Source organism: Hippopotamus amphibius, chromosome 9, assembly GCF_030028045.1.
Source record: "Hippopotamus amphibius kiboko isolate mHipAmp2 chromosome 9, mHipAmp2.hap2, whole genome shotgun sequence".
NCBI classification, from domain to species: Eukaryota; Metazoa; Chordata; class Mammalia; order Artiodactyla; family Hippopotamidae; genus Hippopotamus; species Hippopotamus amphibius.
The window spans coordinates 31,662,514-31,686,264 of record NC_080194.1 but is presented as its reverse complement, the minus strand read 5'-3'; the positions used below and the strand labels follow the sequence as shown (position 1 = coordinate 31,686,264).

The window sequence follows — 23,751 nt, the reverse complement described above, 5'->3', positions numbered from 1 at the left end:
ACTTTTTACATTTGTTTTACTGTGATCCAGGCTTTTTTTTTTTTAAAGGAGAAATTCATTAAGTTCCAATAACCTCCATCCTAATGTGACCTTAAGGATCTTCCTCTGTCTGGGCTGAGTAGTGTAAATTTTACTCCGTATGCTGTATGTGTATCATCATATTGAATTAAGGGTAGTTCTTTAACTTTTAAGAGTTGGAAAACTTTGCCCTGGGGTATTCTTGGGTGGGGGGCGTCCAAGAGTCTTTTGAGCATCTGCTTTCTGGGATTGCCAGAGCTTGTGCGGCTGTCTCTTAGTGACGCTTCCAGGAATCAGAAGACAGCAACCTGTCCTGGCCTGGGTCACCCCAAACCCGCTCCTCAGGGTCTCAGGAGGAGCTGCTGGCCCTGTTTGCTCACCCCCAATAGAGCAGACTGAGAGCAGTTTGCGGTGGTGAGAGAAGGTGCCTGGGGCGGGTGAGGGACTGTGGCGGCCTGCTGTGGAGGCTGTCCTTGTCCCACAATGAGGGAGGGAAGGAGAAGGTCCCTCACACATCAGTCACGTCTGCAAGGGCTCCCTGAGACCCGAGAGGGAGACGCCGCCGGTGAATCAGCCCCGTGCCTCGCCGAGCCGCTGCGCAGTCCCTGGCCACGAGGTGCGTCGCTCAACCTCTGAGACTCTGTGCTGCCTGCCTGATTCCAGAGGCCTTCTCAGCACATCTCCATCTCTTCCCTTCCTCCCCTTCCACTTTTTTGGTCAAAAGGCCAGGCTAGGGACAAGGGTCCTTTTGCACGGAAAAGGACAAGCTGTGCTGAGATAAATCTTGGCTGCATGTTCAGAGTTTGATCCAGGAGAAACCCTGGGCTGGAGGTGGGGTGGGGTAGTGATTTAAACAGCACAGAGCTTGAAAATTATGCTTCAGGAGGCAAACATTGGGAGCACGGCCTCCCGAAAGAGGGGAAGGCGGGGGCGGGGCGGGAGGAACATTCGCCCGGCAGCATTGCCCATAATGAAAATTCAAACCCTGCCACTTTGCAAGCCTCGGATGTGTTGATGGATGAAACAGGCTGTGGATTCCCTAATCTGCACCCTCCTTAAAGCATGAGTGAGTCTTTGAATCCCCAGAGCCTATTGCTCGGTAAATAGTTACTGAAGTGATTTGAATTATAGATTTCTTTTCTTTGGGAAGGATGTTTGAAATCTAACTTGTTCATTTTGCAGGGGCCCAGGCAGGCTAGGTGACCTTCCAGATCCCAGCCAGTAATTGGTTGAGGGGGAGCTCCATCCCCAGCTTCCCCTAAGGAGGGGCATTTCTCATATTGTGCTGCTCATTTAATTAGATCATGGGTAATGTCTATGGCATGCGTACTTTCTAATTAGATGGCTTTATGGGTCAATTTGCATTTAATGTTAAATCTAACGTGGAAGTCATTAGAAAGTTAAATCTCTGGGGAGAGGAATAGGTACTTATTCCATGCCTATTAAAAATAACAAGTATATGCCCTGTGTTAATACATGACACTTTTTATGTGGAACAGGAAAAAATTAGTAGAGAATGCAGGACACATAGGTAGTGTGTGCGCTTGTGAACTGGGAAAACGTCTGGTGTTCAGATTTTACAATGCTTGTAGTGGCTGATGTAGTAGGTACCACTTGCTGCAACTTTACTGCGTGCCAGCCCTGTGGTAAGTCCTTTAAGGGCATTGCTTTACTTAAGCCTCAAAACAACCCTCCGAGGTGGGCATTATCATCCCCCTTTACAGGTGAGGAGACCGAGGCTCAGGAGATGGAGGTCTCGCAGTCAGCAAACGGTGAAGGCAGGATTTGAATCCAGGCCAGTTTGATTTCATAATCGATCTCGACTCTTGATTGCACTGGGAAGTGCTCTCCGTGGGTGCTCGATAATTACAGCCAATAGAACCCTGCAAGTGGTCTGGGTGTAAAGTCCATTGGAGTCTAAAGTGTTTGCAGTTAATGGTAATTTGGGGGCAGCATCAGTGCTGCCACTACTTACTGCTTTTGAGGAGAGAGATGGCTGGCTCCTGAGGTGTGCAGCTGAGGCCCTCTCGCAGCATCCACAGGCTAAAGGGGACGTTCCTAGCAAGGGTGACTCCCTGACCACGGCTTGTGTGAGGCAGGCCCCGGTGCCTCCTCTGGGAAGCCTCTTCAGGTTAACTCCACACCTTTGAACGTGTGTTACAGTGGGTTTCCTTTGGATAATGGATCCTCTATGGGATGTTCTTTTAGACTTAAATATTTTTTAATTTTCTTATTTGTCTCATTTGACTACGCTGTATTTAGTTAAGACTGAAGAGAATGTGGTTTTGAGTCCAGAGTCTTTTACTTACTGCCTGGGTCTTTGAGCGGACCATTTAGTCCTAGTTGCTAGCCTGCTTAATGTCATTGTGGTTTCCTTGAGGACAGGTGAGTGTGGGAGCACCCGGCCCAGGGTATAGTGTTCACTGGGTAAAGAAATTCCCCATCCCCTTCTCCTGTAGGAACGGTGTCCGTTTATTGATGAGATGACTGGATCCAGGAGCCCTCACGGTGTTTATGGCTCTTGCTGGTGCACTCAACCACTGTTCACAAATGCACAGCATCCCAGGCCCTTTTCTAGCATCTGGGGACACAGTGCCACTGTGCAGGACAGGAGGGATGCTCTACACCCCACCCCCACGTCATGGGCCTTTCCCAGTGGTGCAGGCAGACCAGCGAGCAAACAAAATAAACACTAAGTGTAGTTGGATGGAAGATACTGCCACACTACCAGCTCAGGCAGTCATTTACTCTCCCATTTTTTTCACCAAGTGTTTTGAACACCTGTTATGTTCCCAGCACTGTGCTAAACTCGGACATGTGAAATTGGATAATGTCTGGGAGCCCAGGAATTATTTCACCAGCAAAAGAAGTGTCTGAGGAGCACATATTACTCTTGTGTTCTTCCTTCTTAAATGTTGTAACTCTTTGAAGGTTAAATACTCATTTGTACAAGTACAAGCTTCTAACCCCCCCCACCCCGGCCACCCGCCGCCAATCCAAGGGAGTTTCTTGTGCGTGAGGAGGTGGACATGTGAGTTTGGGTGTTTGGATTTGGCATATGTTTGCATGATTCTTAACTGGTGGTTCTCAGATATGCTTGTGCATAAGAATTGCCTGGGCAGCTGGTTAAATTCAGATTCAGGTGCTACCCTCTCAGATACAGATCTTCCTTGACGGGGTTACATCCCGATATGCCTTAACTTTTACATTCTTTAATTGAAAATGTGGAAAATGTTGGCTTAAAAAAAATAAGACTACATCTGCCATGTAAAGTAGAGAAAACTCTATAATACAGATCTTCGTCCACTTAGGATGACTTTATGTTCCGATAAAACCCATCCTAAATTGAAAATATTGTTAAGTCAAAATGCATTTGCTACACCCAGCCTACCAAACATCACAGCTTAGCCTAACCTGTCTTAAATGTGCTCAGAATGCTTACCTTAGCCTACAGTTGGGCAAAATCATCTAACATAAAGCCTCGATTATAATAAGTGTCGAAGGTATGATATAATTGATTGAATACTGTACTGAAAGTGAAAAACAGACTGGTTGTATGGATGCAGAATGGTTGTAAGTGTATCAGTTGTTTCCCCTTTGATCACTGTGCAGCATCATGAGACGGCATGGTACCACTTATCACTAACCTAGGAAAAGATCAGTTTAGAATTTGAAGTATGGTTTCTACTGAATGTGTATCACATTCGAACCTTGCAAATTTGAAACCTCCTTGAAACCTCCTTAAGCTGAACCATCCTTAAGTCTGGGAGTGTCTTTACTCTGATTCTCCAGATCTGGTTTGGGGCCACCTATCTGAGCTTTAACCTGCCTTGCAGGTGAGTTGGATGCAGATGGTCTATGAACCACATGGGTATGGATCCACACAGTGCTGGAAGAGAGTTGAACCTCGTCATTTTATTAAGGAGGAAAAGCCATTTCCCAGAGACGGAAAGGGTCTTGGAACCAGCGGCAAAAGTAGACAGGATGGGTTGGGGCTTTGGAGCAGAACTGATGTGAAGTCTCATCTTGTCTCTGTCATTTGTGGCCTCATACAGACTTGGGTGGGTTGTCCGGCTTCTCCGAGCATCCGTTTGCTTATCAGCCTGCCTCACTGAGAGATGTGATTGGAGGGACCCATGCAAAGCATAGGATAGAGACTCGTGCTAGGTATAGCACCATGCCCTGAATTAGCATATTGGTTTCTCAGATTCCTGATTCATCCTTTGAATGTGAGTTGAGCTGCTGCATATACACTCTGTGATTTCTCTTTATTTCACAAGATAAAATGCTATAACCACAATAAAGGAAATGAAACAAAAGAAAAAAGTTTACCCGCAAGCTTGCTATCCTAACACAACTGTTTTCATTTTTCCTTTTAGCCCTTGTCTGTATGCAGACATATTTCTTTATAGCTGTAATCATATGTAGACTCAATTTTGTATTCTGCTCTTTTCAGTAAACCTTAAGCAAATGTTTTCCAAATGGTTACATAGTCTTCAAGGTGATTCTTAATGGTCTTACCATCTATCATCCCACAGGCTGTATTTGTTTAACCATTCATCTATTATTGGACATTTAGAGTTTTTCCCCTACAGTTTTGTGCTGTTATAAATAATACTTGGAGATATGGCTTCATCCTATTGTAGATTAGTTCCTTAGGATGAATTCCCAAGAGCATCATTTCTGGGTTAAAGGGCACAAACATTTTTTTTTTTTTTGGCTCTCAAAAAATAAGTCAAACTCCCCTTTGCTAAATTGCTTTCCAAAAGACTTGTACCAGTTTACAATGCCACCAGCAGTGCAGTAAGGTACCAGTTTCAACATTTGATCTGCATTAGATAAACGGTCATTTTTACAAAGATTTGACTCAATGGTGCCTCATTGTTTACTTGGGATTTTGTCTATTATGATAAGGTTGAATATAGCTTTATTATTATCTTTTTTAGGTTTAATTTTTTTGTTTTTATTATAGGCAGGACCTCGCCATGTGAGGTCAGATTTTCTGCTCAGAATTTTTTAGATTCTTGAATTTTACAGTTAAAAAAAAAAACCAAACTACCAATACCCAAACCCAGAGCCCATCTGTATAATAAATACTTTGGACATATTTTACAGTTGGATTAGCTGTTTGTGATCTTAATGTCCATGCAGGTCACCGGTTAATAGGGTGATACTTGGAGAGGAGAGGGTCTCTTCCTCCTCTTCTTGCAGTCCGCTTTGTTCTTTCCTTCCACCGTCCATCCCCCCATTTCCTGTCCCCCTCTTCCCCTGTAAGCACTGTTTTTGTCTCTTTGGAGATAAAACATGAAAGGATCAGCTTTTCAGTCATGCTCCTTCAACTTATAAAATGTAGGTTGCCTGAATTATGTAGTTCAGAACCAGGATAAAGAAAATCACAGCATTGTAGCAAATTGCCTTTAACTGCACTGCAAAAGCAAACGTCTGGTAGAAAAGTGTGTTTGAGGGTGTAATCTTAGCTTGTGGTGAAGGGGAGTCTGACTTGTTTTTCAGGTCGGTCTTGAATAACTTTGCTCTTTCTGGAATGCTCGCCATCCTCAGCATGACAGAGTTTGCTTGATGACAAACTCTTTCACTCTGCCTTGCATACCAGGGCTGCAGAACTGGTTTGTTTATTTGCCTGGGGTAAATGATTGGAACATCTCACTTTTGCAGCAGCGCCAAGCATGGGAGAGGTGACTCTTGTCCCCCAGGTGCCCTTATGGCCCCTGGGGTTCTCTCACCCACCCCCATCCCCAAGGACCACAGAAGGGTTAAAGGACACTCACGCCCTTGGACAAGAGACGTAGTTTCGGCGTATGGCTGCTCTGCTTGGGTAGTGCTGCCCCAAATGGGCGACCGTTTCATGTTGGCCGAAGAGCCGGGTGTCTGTACGTAAGAGAATGGTCATGGCTCTATTGCAGTGTAATTTGTTAATGAAACAAGACGGAGCACATTTCCCCCTCCTGCACACCTCCCGGGCTGTTTGAGATGAGGCACAATTAATTTATTTGTACTGTCTGTGGAGGCGTATGCCAGCTAATGTAGTGCAAGAGCTTTTATCTTTCTGTTTGTAATGAAGAGGGGCAGGCTGCTGGCAAATTGACAAGGATTACTGATGACTCATTCTAGGACTGCAAAGTGCTTTCTTCTGAAATAATAAAATGCATGGACACACACACGTACATGCAAACCTAGTTCCTGTTTGAAATGGGCAGAACTAGTTGGGGAAAGTTCAGGCGCCCCTGAAACACTGCAGGAGAAAGAAAGAAAGAAAAAGCAGGCAAAGCTGTTTCTCCAGCTCCTTGGCTTGGTCTGATTGAGAGCAGGACCCCTTGTTCAATGGGGGCCCTGCCCTTCTGAGACAGAAAGTCCCCGCCCAGCCTAGGAAGGCTAGCTCCTTTGTGTTGTCCTTTGCACTCGGGTAGGCAAACTTCCTCCACGGCCGCCTCCCAGTGGGGCCAGGTAGAGGCATGCCTGGTTTACCTGGGGGAGCCCGCCCTCTGGGCTGCTTCCTATCCAGGCAGCACCTTGGGGGCTTGGCTTTGTGAGGCTGTGAATTCTGGGCCTGTTCTACCTTAACCCCGAGAATGGAGTGCACTGGGTTCCTTCCGGCCTTTCCCTGAGTTCCCCAGGTGCTGGGCCTTGGCCATGGCTGTGTTAGTTGTGAACTGTTCCGTCATCCCACTTTGACGTGCTTTGCAAGAAGTAGTTTCTGTAGTAGCTTACGTTTGCTAGACCCTTTACAGTATATAGGGCATTCTGGCATTACAACAGCCCTGTGAGCTGTATTGTTATCCCAGTTTTACTGAAGTACAGAGAGGTAAAATAGCACGCTGATGACCAAGCAGCTAGCTGCTAAAAAGGCAGGGGCGATGAAAACCAGGACTTTGGAGTCTAAAACCGGACCTTGTGATCTTTTCATGACATTTCATTCATTAGGGATAAAATGTAACATTTTCTGTGTAAGAAGTATATAAATGATTGGCCGGGGAAGCTATTCAAGAATTACATGAGAGAATATAGACATTTCTGTAGTTCTGTGGAATAGCAGGAAGCTCACAGGATACTTCCTAAAGACCTGAAAACAATCTATTTTGCCCCATTTTGCACTGGTCCAGAGAAATAACCTCTCAAGTGCAGTCTGCGTGTTCCTCCTGTGTCAGATGCTGGTGAAGCGGGGTGTGCAACATGGGCTCAATGTAAGTGCCCCAGTCAGCACTGTGACCCGGGCTTCAGCAACGCAAGTCACTGCATGGCCCTGTTGACTTTCAGAGCTGGAAGGAACCATGGAGATTTTACAGACGAGCAAACTATGGCCTAGAGAGAGAGAGATTTTGTGTTAGGAGGAATTCCATTCATTTGTCCAGCCATCCGTCCATGCATCTGGCAAATATTTATTGAGGCTGTGCTGCGCTGGGAGATAAAGCTTGGGCTATGAATGAAACAGAGTCTTTTTTCAAGGAACGTACAACAGTGGGTAACACGCCAGGCAGGCACTCACAGTATGGGGTTAGGGCTGTGGTGTGTGACGTGGGAGGGCTCTGTCGGGATAGTCAGTGGAGGCTTCCCTAAAGGAGTGCTACCTATGGTGAGACTTGAAGGATGGAGCTGAAAGTCACTGAAACATGGGGAACCTATGGCAACTGAAAACTGGGGATTCCCCAAACTCAAATCCAACAGACGTCGGTGCCGTTGAAAAGGCTTTATGTGCTTGGAAACAACAGGTGTTAGGCCCTGTGAGATTCAAGCATGTGAAGGAAGTGCTTGCTCTAGGTCCACGCTGTGCACTATGTAGCCACCAGCCACATGTACTGTTCAGTACTCAGAAGGTGGCCCCTGAATTGAGATGCTGCATCAGTGTACAATGACCACTGGACTTTGAAGACTTAGTATGAAAAGAGAATGTAAAATACCTTGTTGGCAGCTTTTTTATATTGATTACAGGTTGAAATAACATTTGGGTGTGTTGGGCTGATAGATGTTATTGAAATCGATTGCATGTGTTTCTTTTATCCTTTTTTAATGAGGCTACTAGGAAATGTGTGATGACACGTGTGGCTCGTGTTGCATTTCTGTTGGGTGGCAATGCTAGGTGGAGAGAGAGGCCTGGGAGAGGAAGAGGGTAGGTGATGAGAGCACAGGATTTAGAGTGAAGAGGTGTGAGTCAGGTCCCAGGGGCACAGCCTGGGGCAGGCCTGTACATCACTGCACCTCCCTGCCCTTCTTTCTAACCAGGCACTAACAGCCTTACAGCTGGGACTGAGAATGAAACCAGAGTGCCTATGAGAAGCACACCCTGTTATGAGCTGTGGCTCGCCTTGTAATAAAACAGTTTAGGATGAAGACAGGGTATACTATGCAGTATATACCGATATTTTAAAAAACAGATGAGCAGTTTGGCCAGTTGCAGAATAAGACGCTGGTGTGTGGGAAATGCATTCAGTACACAATGAATTACAGACTGGGGGTGGATCTGTGTGAGATGCCGTGGGTAAGAAAATTCCATTTCTGTTGCACTTGGCTTGCTCTACTCTAGGAATTCCCTCACCCCTCACATCAGAGTTTGCATGCAGGCTTTCATAGGTCCTTGTTCCTTGCTTGGTTTAGTCTCCAAAGGCCAACAAGGGCTAACCATTTATTTATTTCCTTTTTATCTTTGGATATGTAGTATTTTAATCCTAAAACTCAGCACTCATTAAATGCTTGATGAACGAATTGTCATTCTGTCAGTATTTACTGAAGACCTGGATGTGTCAGGTATCTGCTGGGCTCCAGAGATGCTGTGCTGAACAGAGAGCAACACTGCCCCCCTCCTGCCCCCCCCAACAAGATGCTCAGTGTGGGGAAGGAGACAGTTACCAGGCTAAGGTAGAGAGGACTTCAGGAGATACGTAAAGCCTTCCTAATTGCTAAATCTTGTGGCCCAAAAGATAGCTTAAAGATAGCGAAGGAGAGAACTAAGAGACAGTTGTAGCTGACTGGAGTGTACTTTCTTATAATTCCCTTTTGGACAATGAAACCCAAGAGCTGAGTTTGCTTGGGATCCTACCAGCCCTCAGGGGGTTCCAACACTGTGGCAATGTTTGGTATTAACGTTGCATTTTGTGTATTAATTACACTTTCCACTGTCAGTTTACAAACCCCAAAGATGTTGCAGAACACGTGGAGCAAACCGATAGCCCTTCCTATTGGGAGTGACCTGGACTAATTGGAAGGCTCTCACAGGACCGGTGGGGCAGAGGCAGTTTGGCAGGGCCAAGAAGGGGGTATTTGGGGGCATGAAGTAGCTGTGACCTGGCATCGAGGTGGCAGGCAGGCAGACAGTCATTTCAGCAGGAGATAGCATCTGATACTCATCCCTTCGGGCTAGTCTTATAATAGCGGCAGATAAATAAGCTGCCTCCAGTATGTTCCCAGAATATCTCTGTCTGCAAAATGTCTTTGAGGGGTGTTTAACTTGCAAGCATGTGGTTGATAAAATAAATACATTTTAAAAATGTAAACCTCTCTGTGAGAGGTTTTAGTCTCTTCTCTCCCCAGGGAAAAATAAGGCCCTCTTGAACCTCTTTTCTTCCCTCAGTGTAGAATTCCTGCCATGCTTTATAAGAAGAAATATTTTTGGAATGTAGCACCTGCAGAAATATAAAGGGGCTGTGCCCACACCATTGGGCTGTGGCTACTGTGTGGGTGGGTTCTCGGTGGTTTGTGAAGAGGTATCAGCCCTGACACCTGCAGAGCATTTGAGGCGCTGGGCCAGGGTTGGAGGAGCTGGAATTCAGAGGCACTTAAATTGTTTTTAGTTGGATTTTGTGAGCAGGCAGCTGGATTGGGCCATTCTCTCTAGTATTCGAGGATCCTTACCATTCACTTACACCTGCCCAGAACAGGATTTGGTGCCTAGAAAAGTGCCTGGCACAGTGTAGGAACTTAACATATGGTTGTTGAGTGAGTGGATGACTGAATAAATGAGTGAGTAAACAAATGAGACCCTTTTCTGGGCTTTGGAGATCTTATTGGATGAGCGTGCCCCTGGCCCTTGCTTCTTGAGGGTAGTCTGTAGACCAGCAACGGCAGCCTCATTTTGTTAGCTTAGGAGTCATTTGGAGATCTTCTTAAAATACAGGGTCTGATTTAGTGGAGCTGGGGCTTGGCCTGAGAATCTGCATTTGAACATGTTTCCAGATAATGCCAATAGTCTGGTCCATAGGCTGTACTTTAAGTAAAGGTTCTATTAAGGTTCAGTCAAATCATCAATGGGTCTTTCGTGAGTTCCTAGCAGCACCAGGGATTGTGGATAAGGATGGAGGTCTTGGTCCTTGTCTCAGGAAAACACAGTCGTAGTGAAAAAATCAAGATTCCTCCTTAGAAGTCGGAGAAAAAACAATCATTGTTACAGTCTGTGGTGTGAGAAGTGGTCAGAAGAAAGCTGAAGGAGTGAAGGACCTCTTCGTGGAGGTGGTGGTTGAGCCACAATGTAGAACCGTATGATCTTGAAATTAAAGTTTTCTGCTTCCAGTGGAATTAGATCCCTGTGATTGCTCATCCAACTTCTGCTTAAATGCTCTCATGACAGGAATGCATCGTTTTTTGCTTGTATAGCACTTTATTGTTTATAAAGCAGTCTCACAGGCTTTATCTTGAAATGTCAGCAGAACCTTGTACAAATTTTACTGCTGTTTTACGAATGTGGAAACTGAGGCTCCTAGAGATGGTGACTTGTCCAAGGCTATATTCTTCTTCTGTACTGCTGGGATCTGAACCTTTTGATTCCCAGTTGAAAGTTCTTTTAACTGTACTCCATTTGGCTCTGATTTTGTGAGAGAGCAGAGAAGTAGATCCTAAAAGCTTGATTGAAGATTTGAACTTACAGAGAGTGAAAAAGAGGTATTATGGATTCTGGAGCAGGGATGGCTTGAGCAGTGTTGAAGATATTGGAATATATAGATTTAGGAGATGCTCACCCTGTACTCCATGGAGGCTTTTCCTACAGTGCATTCCCCGATAGCCTCAAAGCATGCTAGAGGCGCAGCTCTTTTGATGGGGAGCTCATTACAACAAAGGGCTGTTTATTTCACTAACAGGCCATTCTCTTATATTGAGCACAGATATGGTCTCCTAGAATCTTTACCCGTTAATCCCAGTCCCCCCTTTCCTGCTGAAGGCACAAGCCTAATTCCTCTTTTCATAGGCTAGCCCATTTAGACATTTTCTTTTGGAAAATCTAAAGTAATTTTTCTTCCCAGGTTTGCAATATATGTCCATTATGAAACATTGAGAATATATGGAGAAGCAAAATATAGAGAAGCAAAAAGAATTTAAAACTGTCCGTAAGTTCACCACTCATAGGTAGTTAGTGCTGTGAGCTTCACGCCATTGTTGTCTTTCAGACCATTTTCAGTGCAGTTTTTGATGTGTGTATATGTTGTTTTACAAAATGAATCATACTCTTTTATGTATTTTGTAATTTTCTTTTTCTTTTAAATAGAATTTTCTTACTTTCATATCAGTAACTAGTTATGATATTGCAGTTGGTAATGTTAGTTCATAATGAGATAGGTAATTTATTCTGTTTCATCAGCCATTTTGCCTGTTCCCTCTCATTTTTTAAACCCCTGCTTTTGGGTTAATGTCAGTGCCTCTATAGTGTAGGTCAGCTATGTCTCTGTTATCTGTTCCTGGGAGTGGAATGGTAAAGCCCAAGACTAGTTTGAACGTGACTCTGGTGGCCCTGCGAACGTGGCTCTCGTGGCCCTGTGAATTGTTCATCCTCCAGCTTTGTGATCCTCATTCCTGTTAGGAGGTTCCTTTACACTCCTGTCAGTGCTCTGAAACTTGCTCACTTTTCACCATTCATCCCTCTGTGATCGCTGGGATCCGTATTTGAGATCTCACTTTTCTTACTGTGAATGTGGCATTCCGCTCAGGGCAGCCTGATGTTGCGTTAGCTTTTATAGGAGCCTCATCACACTGAGTCATTGAACTTGTGGGCAACCCAATCCCTTAGGACTTTCTCATGTGATCTTCTCTACCCTATACTTGCGCGCGTGTGTGTGTGTGTGTGTGTGTGTGTGTGTGGCTAAGTGCATGACTTGACATTTATCCTTATTAAATTTCCACCTTGTTAAAGTCAGCCGGTCATCATATCCTTTGAGATAGTATCAGGAGCAGACTCTGTCATCCTTCAGCGTCACTGTCCCTTCCAACTCCCAGTCACTGGCAAATTCCAGTGTCAAATGATTCAGCAAATCGCAGCAATCATTTATGCCTCCATCTTCCTCACTGGATTGTGAGTTGTTTGGGGTCAAGACCATATCATATTTTTTCTCTCGAAGAACTTAATCCCTACTTGATGTTTATTTTACGTGACCCAGTGGATACCCAGAAAATGTTGCCATGTGGATATTTGCTTTGATTTAACTCCAGGGTTGAGGGTATGGTGGTAGGGGTAGTATCATAGTGATGACAGATACAGAGAAGTCAAGGCTGGGGCTCTGGGTGAGGAGCTTACAGTGGGGTTGGAGTGTCAGTTGTAGTAAAGATAAGTACAGAGACTTCTGAGGTTGCTCAAAGGTTGCCTGTTTGGGCTTGAGGTCATTGTTGAGAAGGGTGTTGATGTCTTCCAGGAAGGCACGCAGTGGAGGGGTTTCTCAGGGCACACTAGGTGAACGCCTGAAGCCATGAAAGCCCCAGTTGGGCGGACGGCAATGGCAGGCAACGAGTGTTGTTTGCTGGGAGAGCTGATGATGGGAAACCACCCATCCAGCCTCTGAGAGTTGGGTTGAATAATGATCAAAGAGAGGTTTCTCATCTGACTGTCCTGTGAGATACAGAACAAAAGTTGGCTTCTCTTTTTACTTATTACCTTTTTTTTTAAGATACCCTAATTTATTTTATTTTATATATTATTCATTTATTTATTGGCTGCATTGGGTCTTCATTGCTGCACATGGGCCTTCTCTAGTTGCAGAGAGCAGGGGCTACTCTTTGTTGTGGTGCATGGGCTTCTCAGTGCGGTGGCTTCTCTTGTTGCAGCTCATGGCTCTAGAGCACAGACTCAGCAGTTGTGGTGCATGGGCTCAGTTGCTCCGCAGCATGTGGGATCTTCCTGGACCAGGGCTTGAAGCCGTGTCCCCTGCATTGGCCGGCGGATTCTTAACCACTGCTCCACCACGGAAGCCCTCTTTTTTTTTTTTTTTTTTTTCTTTTTTTTCTTTTTGGCTACAGTATATGGCACATGGGATCTTAGTTCCCCAACCAGGGATGGAATCCATGCCTGCTGCAGTGGAAGGGCAGAGTCCTAACCACTGGACCTCCAGGGATCTCCCTCTTTTTCTTCTTCTAGTCATTGAGCCTTAAGGCTCACAAAGTTAAGACCTACTCATCATTGATTACCCTTAGATGAGAGGCTGAACTGAGACCAGAACCCGGGAGCTCAGATTGTTTTCCCTTGGCCAGTCATCATGGTGGGAACGCGACCTGGTGGTTCCTCCATTTACCCACTTTGGTCTCTGCCTTCGGCCCCATCGGTTTTTCTGAACCTCAGACCCCTCACCTGTGAAAGAAGAGTAATACCACCCCCCCGCTTGCCTTTGCGGTTGTGAAGCACACAGGAGAGGGGGTTGTGAGAAGTGCACTCTGAGCACTAGGCTTTGGACACAGCTGCTTCTAAGTAAAGTCCTGCTAAGGTGGATGACAGTGAGCTTGGCAGCATTTCTTAACCTCAAGAGAGCTAAGGGGCAGCAGCCTGAGGGTTCCAGTTCCCCTGTGTGGCTGATTTTTTGCAGGCATAAAGGCAGCTCTGGGGCCCTTGCTTCCCACCCCTCAACAGTTTCAGCTCTCTTCGTTTGGACAAAGGCCCTTGTTTACTGAGAGGAAAACTTTGCTCCAGGAAGAGGGAGAGGTTCTTTAGGGGCTGGGTGCAGTCACAGGGAGTTGGAGCATCTCCAGCCCTCCAGCCCTGGTCTTCTTGGAAATTTCATTGTTTCTTCATTACCTTAGTTTCTGGTGCAGGGTGAGGTTGCAGGATTCTGGGGTAGATGCTCACTTTACCTCTCCTGCTGCCTCTGCATATATGCTGGTATCTGTCACACTTCCCTCAACTATAAGAAGGCTGGTTTATGTTTGTATATAATGCATGTATATGTGTGCATGTACATATATACATAAACAAATGTGTATTCACCGCTAGATATACAGAAATACACAAACACCCATTTTAAAAAAAAGAAAGGTCTAAAATTATATTTGAGCTTGGTTTAGTCTTTCTTTTGTGTTGATTAAATGTTAATGTGCTGCAATTATTTTAATTTAGTAAAGGAAGTTCAAACAGAGAGATGGGAAGAAAATAACTCCAGCTAATTGGCAAGAACCTGAGGCCATCCAGAAAAGTAGACGTTGAAATGTTTCAGGTATCTAGTTCAGGAGTTTTTGTTTGTTTGTTTTTGTTTTTTTGTTTTTTCCCTTTTCCAGTTTAGAACTACTGATGGCTTCCCTTCCAAAGGATGGCCACCTTCTCTTTTCTTTATAGTTAGCCAAGATTCTCTTTCCCTCTCCCTTCCTCCAATTCCTTTTTGGTTCATTCCCTCTGAGTCTTTCCGAGTCAGCACTGGGGAAAGGGGATTTTGCAGGAAGGATTAGAAAAGGGAGAGGAAGAGGTAGAAAAAAAATCTTCTCCTCCTGCAGTGGTTCTCTGCCACTCCTGGTTCTTGCCTCAGAGCAGGGGTATCCATTGGGCAGAGATAGGGTTAACACGTTTGCCATTGCAGGGATTTCCACGTATGTTAGTTCATCACCAGCCCAGGAGGGAGCACATGAGGACACCGAGGCGTGGCAACGTGAGATGCATTGCCCTGATATAGCGGCAGAGTGGTGGGGTGTGCATTCCAGCCCAGCCCTCCGAGTTAGAGTCAGGCTCCTCAGGCAGATCTTTGCCTGCCCTCCTTGGCTCCTAACCTGCTTTCTATTTTTTGAGTACCTACTGCGTGCTATGCACTGTTCTGGGTTCCCTGGTTTTAGCTGATGTCTCTGCCTCTCACTGGACTGTGAGATCTTTGAGGGCGGGACACGTGTTCATTACTCATCTTTCTCTCTCCAGCACAGAGCCTGGCTCAAAGTTGGCCACATGCCTATTTAAAGCTAATTGAACAAATGCTTGTGTGTGTTTTATGACACCCAACGAATTATGAGCAACCCAGTTACCTACCACTTCTGTGTCTCAGCCCTGCAGAAGTAGCATATTGCAGGCCATGCTTTATCTACTCATCTAGAGAAGGGATAAGGCAGCAAGCACTTCATCAGTATGTGTGAATTGTGAACAGAATCTCCTTTAAAATGTTAATATGATTATGATGTTTGTTTGGCAAATTGTTTGCCTCTTAGATTTCTATGAATCCACCTTTAATATCCTAAAATTCCGAATGCATCCTTTTCTCTTCCTTTCATTTACTATTACCATTCAAAACCAGAATATGTGAACATGTTTACAAGCCTATTAAGACCGAAGAGTTTTTTTGTTTTATAAACTTTTTTTTTTTTTTTGCACCTCTGCCCCACCTAGAACAAACTTTTCAGGAAACATAGGTTTGCATGGTAGCAATGTATTTTAAAATAAAAATGAATTCAATTTAAAGAAGGAATATGGAATTGGAAATATTTGTATGTAGGATTTTAGATATTTTGTTGAATTCAACTAGTTGTAAAGTGGGATAGATGCGATCACCTCTCTTCCTTTGAAGATGTAGTTTATCAATGATTGTTCTTACACCTAAAAAAACTCAGTGTCTGTGAATATTCACTGTATTCGGAGTTTCAGATGAAGGTGTAATCCTCAAAGCTTATTGATGGTGCTTGAATATATTTAATTAAATAGAGAATTTTGATCAAATTTGATGGTCATATGGAATGTGATGGGCTCCAGCTGGAACCTTGGTTTTTAATTCTTACCCATTCACAAGGAGCATCCTAGGTAAAGCAGGGGCGGGGAGGGAAGCAGGAGATGCTTGAGGTAGACAGCCAAACAGAGCTTTTGCTTCTCTTCTAAATGAGTTGTTATGCATGAGAATGTATTTTCTTTTTAAAATTTACCCATGATTTTCTTATAAGATTTAAAAAAAACCTTTAAAAACAGTCGAACAAAATTTAAAAACACCATTTTTTATTATTTCGTGAGAAATAGTCTGCTTCTTCAGTAGCAAAAATGCTGTCAGAACACGCATATATATATTTTGTGTGTGTGTGTGTGTGTGTGTGTATGAATGATGTGGTCAGTAATATTTTAAAAATATTACTTTAAAAAAATATGTGTTGGACAGTCCACCCACGCGTGGGCCAAAAGTCTGCTTGTTCTGTAGACAGCTGAGCGGAGTAGAAATAGAATCTTTCTTACTTTTGAGAGCTACTTAAAAGTCCTGTTTCAGCTCCCTTGTTATGGATGAGGATACTGAGGCCCACGTTGGAAAAAAATAAAAAGAATTGCTAAAGGTTATATTATTGCTCTGTCTTATCTTACCCAGCAGAAGTCAAGCTCCTCAGAGTCAGATTGTGTGTTGACATCTCTGTGCCCATAGTCAACATGTTTACAGTAAGGATGGTTTAACTGAATAGACACTAAGCCAAAAAAAAAAAGAAAGAAAAAGTAATCATGATCCCTGTTTAAAAATGTCCTCTAAGTGTCGGCTCCTCCATTTCAGATCCTCACATATCGTTTACCTATGATTTTTTTTGTGAATGGGTAAGAACAAAATCTAAGGTTTGTGTGAGGACTTTGCTTACTGATGGAGGGTTTCTGGAAACCCCCAGGCAGGTGTATCTCTTACTGTGACAGTCTTCCCTTATCATCTCAGCATGACCTGTTTGGAGCTATAAGTAATGCAGATGTGTGCGTGTGCCCTGAAGTTAAGTCACGCTGGAAGTCGCTTGTACTCTGCAGTTGGGTCCTACATGCTCCGCACGGTGAGGTTCCAGTGTGGCTGAGCCTCACCTGCCTCTTAGTATCACTCTTAGTAGTTTGCCTCACACTTGGAGGGGAGGAAAAAAAGGAAACATACTTCGCTCAGTAGCAGATTCAAAAATTTGTCCTTCTATGAGACACATGCACCAAGAGTAGACTTGGAGATGTGTGCAGCAGAACAGCTTTAGGTATGATGATGTAATTTATATGGCAGAAACATGTACCAGAGGAGATTCAGCACAGGTACCAGCTGCCTTGAAGAATGGAGAATGGACAAGGCAAAGAACAGCAATTACCGCCCTGCCTGCTGAACTGACCCCTCAGTATCGATAAAGATTTACCAGCTTTTAAAGAATGTTTCCTAATTTTAGCCAGAAGAATAGGTGCCTGATGAATTGATCAAATGGCAGTTTAAACTTTTGTTCCTGCAAAGAGGAAAATACTCCCTTGACCTCAAGAGAATTTGAAGAGGGGATGTATTTAAGCCCCTGTGCTGTGCCTGGCACCTGGGTCTCACTCAGCCTGGGTATCGGAAGATGGTCACGGAGCTGCACCTCTGGCAGGGAGGGATGTAGATTCTGGAAATTAGCTGTTCACAAAAAAATCCCCTTTTTCTAGTAGAGGAGGTAGAGGAGGCAACGGGAACCTGTCTGGCAATCCTCTGCAGTTGGATCCCCACCCCCACCCCTTTTTCCCCCCAGTTTCAGGTTAGATAATCTGTTGGTTTTCTGTGAATACAGTTGTCCTTTGGTATCTGCAGGAGTTGGTTCCAGAATCTGTGGATGCTCAAGTCCCTTGTAAAAGATGGCTTAGTCCTGTCTGCCCTCTGTATCAGCAGGTTCCTTATCCAATGGATATGGAGAGCTGACTGTATTAACCTGCCTTGTTCACCACTCCTTAAGACAGCCCTGTGTGTAAGCTTTGAAAATCATGGCACTATTCTAACTCCTTTTCCCAGCAGTTAATTCATTGACTTAGTACTTATTAAAGGTGATATTTGTTGAGCCAGGTCCTGTGGACACATCTAAGCAGGATAAGGATGCAGCCTTCTTGGAGCTTGACACTGCCCGGATGGACCTGTTTATGGGCACTTACAAAGGAGCTCTGGTACAAGGGCATGGTACTGTGGGAGCATGGGGCAGGCCCCCCCAAGACTGGACTTGGGTATCCAGGAAGGCTCCCTGGAGGAAGTGATACCCTTGCTGAGAGGGGAAGACTCTTGGAAAGATACATGCAACATCTATGTGTATGTGTGATGGTGGGTGTTCCAGCCCTGAGGGCTGTTTGGATTCCACTATAGGTATACTTTGACGTGATCTGATTTCTTTGCTTTGTAGTCCTGTTTTATCTGTCTGTTTATCTCTCTAGCTACCTATTTATAATTTTAATTATGATAAAATGCACAGAACAAGAATTTACTATTTTAACGATTTTATAGTGTACAGTTCAGTGGCATTAAGTACAGTCACATTATTTTGCTACCATTATCTCTATCCATCCCCAGAACTGTTTTCATTTTGGAAAACTGAAACTCTATGCCCATTAAACAATAACTCCTCATCCCTTTTTCCTCTCAGCCCCTGGCAACCACCATTCTACTTTCTGTCTCAATAAGAGTGATTATCCTATTCACCTCACATACATCGAATTATACCATATTTGTCCTTTTGTGACCGACTTATTTCACTTAGCATAATGTCCTAAAGGTTTATCCTTGTTGTGGTGGATTTCCTTCCTTTTTGAGGATGAATACTCTTCAAGGCCGCATTTTATTTTAACGCCAAGTATGTGTGAAATATTCACCCACCAACACATGAATTAGTTCTCTAGTCCCTTTACTGAGAAGTCACCCATGTATTTGGTCACCCATCCATCCTTCTTCCCTCCCTCCCTCCCTCCTTGGTTACATGTTACCTGCCAGACATTGGGCTAGTGACCAGAGATAACAGAGAATACCTCTATCTACTCCCCACCCCAAACTTGTAGTCTATGAGGAAGGACTCAGGCAATTTCTAAGCAGTATCAGTGAAACGGTAGTTGTGTGTTTAAAGTTCCATGAGCCATTAGAGGAAACACAGCAAGTCTGCATGAGAGCCAGGGAAGGTTTTGCTGAAGAGGCTGCATTTGAGTTGGCCTCTGAAATGTGTGGCAGCTTTATAGGTGGCTAAGGGGAGGAAAGACACTTCAGAGAAGACCAGCAGAGCAGTGGCTGGGAGACTTGTCTCTACAGACAGGCAGTCTAGTTGGGTAGTTATCAATTTAGACTCTGGAGTCAGGCTGTTCAGATCCTGGCTTTGAGGATCCATGAGGCAACGTGGGAAATTTGCTTTCTCTTTCTGTGTCTTAGTTTCCTTGTTTCTAAGTGGGAATAATGATAGTGCTTTTCTTGCAGTGTTGTGATGAGGGTTAAATGCATTGACATATAAAGTGCTTAGAATAGGGCCAGGTACTGAATATACACTCTGTAAGTATTAGCGATTATTATTGCTACTGAAGTGTTTAGAAGAACATTAAGTCCTTAGGTCTACCTGAAGTAGACTCTAATCTGTGCATTGTGTCTGTATTTGAAGGTTGCGACTAGACATGGAGCTGGAGATTGGTTGGGTGGGTCCTGGTGGTAAAGAGGATTCAGGTATCCACAGATGTCTGGCCTCTAAGCTTTCTTGTATTCAGGTGCTCGAATATCTCAACTTGTATCTGAGGTTATTGAAATTATCTTAAGAAAAGTTGGAATAATTTCTTAAACGTTACAAAAACAATAGAACATTACAAAAGTGTAAAAAACCTGTGTCACCCTCCTAACAGAGTAACAGTTTCCTTTTTATTTTCACTTTATTTCTGTAGAAAAATGAATAAAACTATAGAGTTGCCATTACATATATATACACACATATACATATATACACACAATTGTATATATACATATACACACAGTTTTGTATTTAGCCTTTTAAAATGAATATTCTTTGAGAAACTTTACCTCCTGTTTCAGCCTATTCTTTTTAATTTTTCTTGCAAATGAATGCCGTTTTCCTTTGCGTTCGTGCACTGTGGTTTTCTTAGTCATTCTGCTGTTCACAGTACTATAGCTGATTCTGTAATGTAGATCTCCGTGCTCCTAGTTTTTTTCTTCCATGGGGTTTTCTCTTGATAAATTTCTAGGGTTAGGATTACTGGATCAAAGAATCTCAGCCTTCTGAGGCGCTTAGTAAATATAGCCATTTGGATCTTCACATCCCCATCACCGCTAGCATAGTTCCTGTGTCATAGTCACTACAGATGTTATCATTGTCTTTTAAGATTTGCTGATTAGGAGGTTTAAAATAACACTGTAGACTTGCTTGAATTTGCCATTCTTTCCCCCTCCTAGCGAAGATGCGATTTTTGTCATATGCATATTCTCCTTTGTGACTTGTTCATTCGTTTCCTTCTCTGGTTATGTTCTTGGTATTTTCCAATATAAATTTGAATCATTAATTCACTGTAAATATTAGCTTTGTGTTGAAAAAAAAAAATTCAGGTGCAAGGATCAGAACTCTTTCCCTGCCCTGCAGTAGCGAGACTCTCATCCGTGCCACTACATTTCTGGAGAGAGAGAAAGAAGCACCAGTGCTTGCTGCCTGCCAACTTTGCTGGGGTCACAGTGGTCAAGAGTCTGGACTCTCCACTGGCCTTGCTTTTCAGCTACTTGTTATTGTGAGCAGAAAAATAGAGCAGCTCTCCATTATCTTGGCCCTAACAGCGTCTCACTTCATTTACAGGGTCTCTCCTACTCCTCATGTCCCATACACACCTGATACAAAGCCACCATACAGTAGGCAGTTTGTTTTCATCTGTCATAATTCGGGGGTTGGAATGGACCTTCCCTGACATTCTTCTCCCTACTGAGCATCCCTGCTCAACTGTCCCTTGATTACCTCCAGTGATGGGAGGTTCACTGTCTCACAAAGACAGCCCTTGGGCTCAAGGTGAGATAGATCTGGGTTTGAATTCCTGTTTGACAAGTGGATAAAAGACTTACAGTTTCTAAGCTTTATTTGCTTCATTATCTGAATAATGGGTATAGTAATATTACATCTCTACCTAATATAGTTGTGATGAGGATTAGAAGAAATAATAAAAGTAGAGTCTTGACCCCTGTACCTCATACATAGTAGTGCTGAATAAATGTTAGCTGTGAATATTATTTCCATTTGCTGCTGCAAGGCATTTCTTTAAACTTTTGCATTTACATTTTATTTTATGAATCAAAAATATTTTTTATCCATCAATTAGAATTTTGCTGATTTCACAAAGAAGCTGCACCCATAGTGACTTGGAGTTTGGAGAATATTCTTCCATCATGGAGGTGTGGATAGGTATTGTCTTTGAGCTGATTGCAGCTTGGGCCATGATCCCAGCTGCTGGACTGGACAGTGCTGTAATGCATCCAGGTTGACACCCTCTTGGTTTCCAAAGTCTGATTTACAGACCCCTTGTTTGTCTTCCTTCCCTTTCCTGGCTGGTGTTCCTGCCCTGGAATCTCCAATAGAGGATGGACTAAAACAAATAGAGGAAATGAAACTCTCTTCCACTTGCTAGTAATCCATTCTCTTCCACAGAAAATAGGTTAGCTTAGTAAGGAGAGGGCTAAGGTAGAGGTCATGCTTATAAGTGCATAGTAATATGCCCAGCCCCAAATGTTGCTTTTATTGGTATTATAGAGTAAGCCAGTACCAGGGTGGTCTGGGTGTAAGTTATGCTCTACTAACTTTTCTTACCCCTTGACTTTAGCATTTCAGTGTTTTTGGTTTAGCTTGCTGAAACTATAATTGATAATCTGAAAGCTCCTCAAAGTCTCGTGTGATTTAAGGAGATGGCTTTTACCCTCGGGGACCCATGTCACTGGGTCCATGGCTCTAAGGATCATGGTGTTCATCTTTGTCTAACCCAACTCACTGTGCTTTGCAGAGAATAACTTAGTGGGAACTGGCCCTCCCCCGCATCTTGGTGAGTTCTTCCTATTAATTGTCCACTTCAGTTTTAAAAATAAAATAGGGAATTTTAATGAATTTAAGAAACAGTGCTGATGTGATGGTCATTAAGATTTTAAACAGTAGTATCTGAGGAGCTGGTTGGAGGGGAGGATTAACAACATTTATAAAGCAAATCCTGAGTTATAAGTTACGTGTGAGGAGGGGTGATGTTTAAAATATTTGACAGTATGAACATGGACCCAGTGGAAAACACTGGAGGCCCCCAGGTGTGCCAGGCACTTACCTTGTGCTTGTTGGATAGTGAGACGGTCAGGGGCACTGGAAGAGGGGTGGGAGCTAAGGGGACAGGGATTCAGCGGGCTTGGGCCATTGACTCTTTCCAGCTCGAATGGAAGTATTTCAGTATTTTAAACAACCGGTATGGTTGCACCAGTGAGGCATTGGTGGGGGCAGTGTGGGGGACGCCAGCAGCATCTGAATCACCTTTGACAGGCGTTCAGAGGTATTAGATTGATTCCTTGCCTGTCTTCCTTTATCTCCGTGCTTAGAGCACCTTTGTGGTGCTGGCCCTGATGACCTCTTGGGAGGTGCTCGAAACGTGTCACATCAGAATTTACAGTTGGCTGTTTGGAAAGCACTGAGACACATTGCTTGAATCAGAAAACACTACATGTGACAGGCATTGTCCCTGTCTTCATGGGATTCCCAATCTGCACCAGTGGCTTCAAGCTTTTCCTGCCTCTGGACTCTAGGAATCTGTCCGTAGGAAATCATTGCAAGGATATTTGCCATACAGTGAAAAGCTGGGCAAAATCTAAATGTCCAACCTTGCAGAAATAGTCAAATAATAGTATATCCATGACATGGAATGCTATACCTCTTAAAACTCATGAATACAAAGAATATTTCAGCACTCAGGAAAATGCTGAATGTGAACCGTTGGATGGACAATAAAAGAACCCCAAACTATAGGGAATAATAATAATAATAGTTATTAGTACAAGAAAATACATCACAATGCGTTGTTAGCACTGACTGTTGTTTGGTGGAGGGTGTGGGTAAAGTTAATTCTCTCCTATGTATGTTTCTGTGTGTTCCACTCTTTCGGTCATCTGTGGGTGTTAACTTTATAATTAGACGCAGTCCGTAAACATTATATTTCTAAACTCCAGTTTAGAGTTTAAAAAATTATTTGTATAATCAGCGACTGAATATATTGAATTTAAACTTGGCGAAACACTTTTGGAAGCTGTGTTTATCACCTGTAGAGGAAGCTGCTGACTCGGTGGAATAAAAATAAGAGTCTAGGTCAGCCTCCCGATGCCGGGGCCCCAGCTCCCCTGGCTTCCAGACTGCAAGGGTTCCGAGAGGCCCTAATGGGCTTGTTGAAAGGCTCTCCTTGGCTTCTTATTAATGTCTCCCACTGAGCCGTGCTCGGCTCTGCTGGCTAACCTTGTCAGAAGGTTACCCGTGGCTCTCCAGGGCTCGGCTAATTTTAAACCCAGTGTGCTGGCCAGTGCGGTGGCGTGGCATCGCGCTGCGGGGACACGAACGCTCCCTGGAAGCCACGGCTGGGGAAGATGAGCTGAGTCCCTGGGTTGTTCTCATCCTCCTGTAAGTGACCAGGCACGCTGAGCAAGCAGAGAGAGCTGGGATGATAATGAGAGCTTTTATGGTAAAAATCAGGATTGTTAAAGATCTTTTAGCAACGGCAGTGCTGGTTGAAAATTGCACGGTGTGATGTGTCCTGCATGAGCTGTGTGAACTCCGACCGCACGAGCAGGAGCGGGAGCGAGCTGGATGAGATCC

The 23,751-nt window shown here is 44.0% G+C and overlaps 1 protein-coding gene across 10 annotated transcripts in view; it reads left to right on the top strand.

Moving 5' to 3' along the window:
- The window catches only part of TEAD1 (TEA domain transcription factor 1), a 257,074-nt gene that overhangs the window by 47,198 nt on the left and 186,125 nt on the right, over positions 1 to 23,751 (top strand). The window contains exon 1 of one of the 10 annotated variants that reach the window (XM_057747384.1): positions 23,569 to 23,617. The exons of the other annotated variants lie outside the window; for them this stretch is intronic. Within the exon in view, the coding sequence (XP_057603367.1) occupies positions 23,597 to 23,617 (21 nt within the window). The 5' untranslated portion in view covers positions 23,569 to 23,596. Of the gene's footprint in view, positions 1 to 23,568; positions 23,618 to 23,751 lie in introns of those variants that run through there. 10 annotated transcript variants of the gene reach the window in all.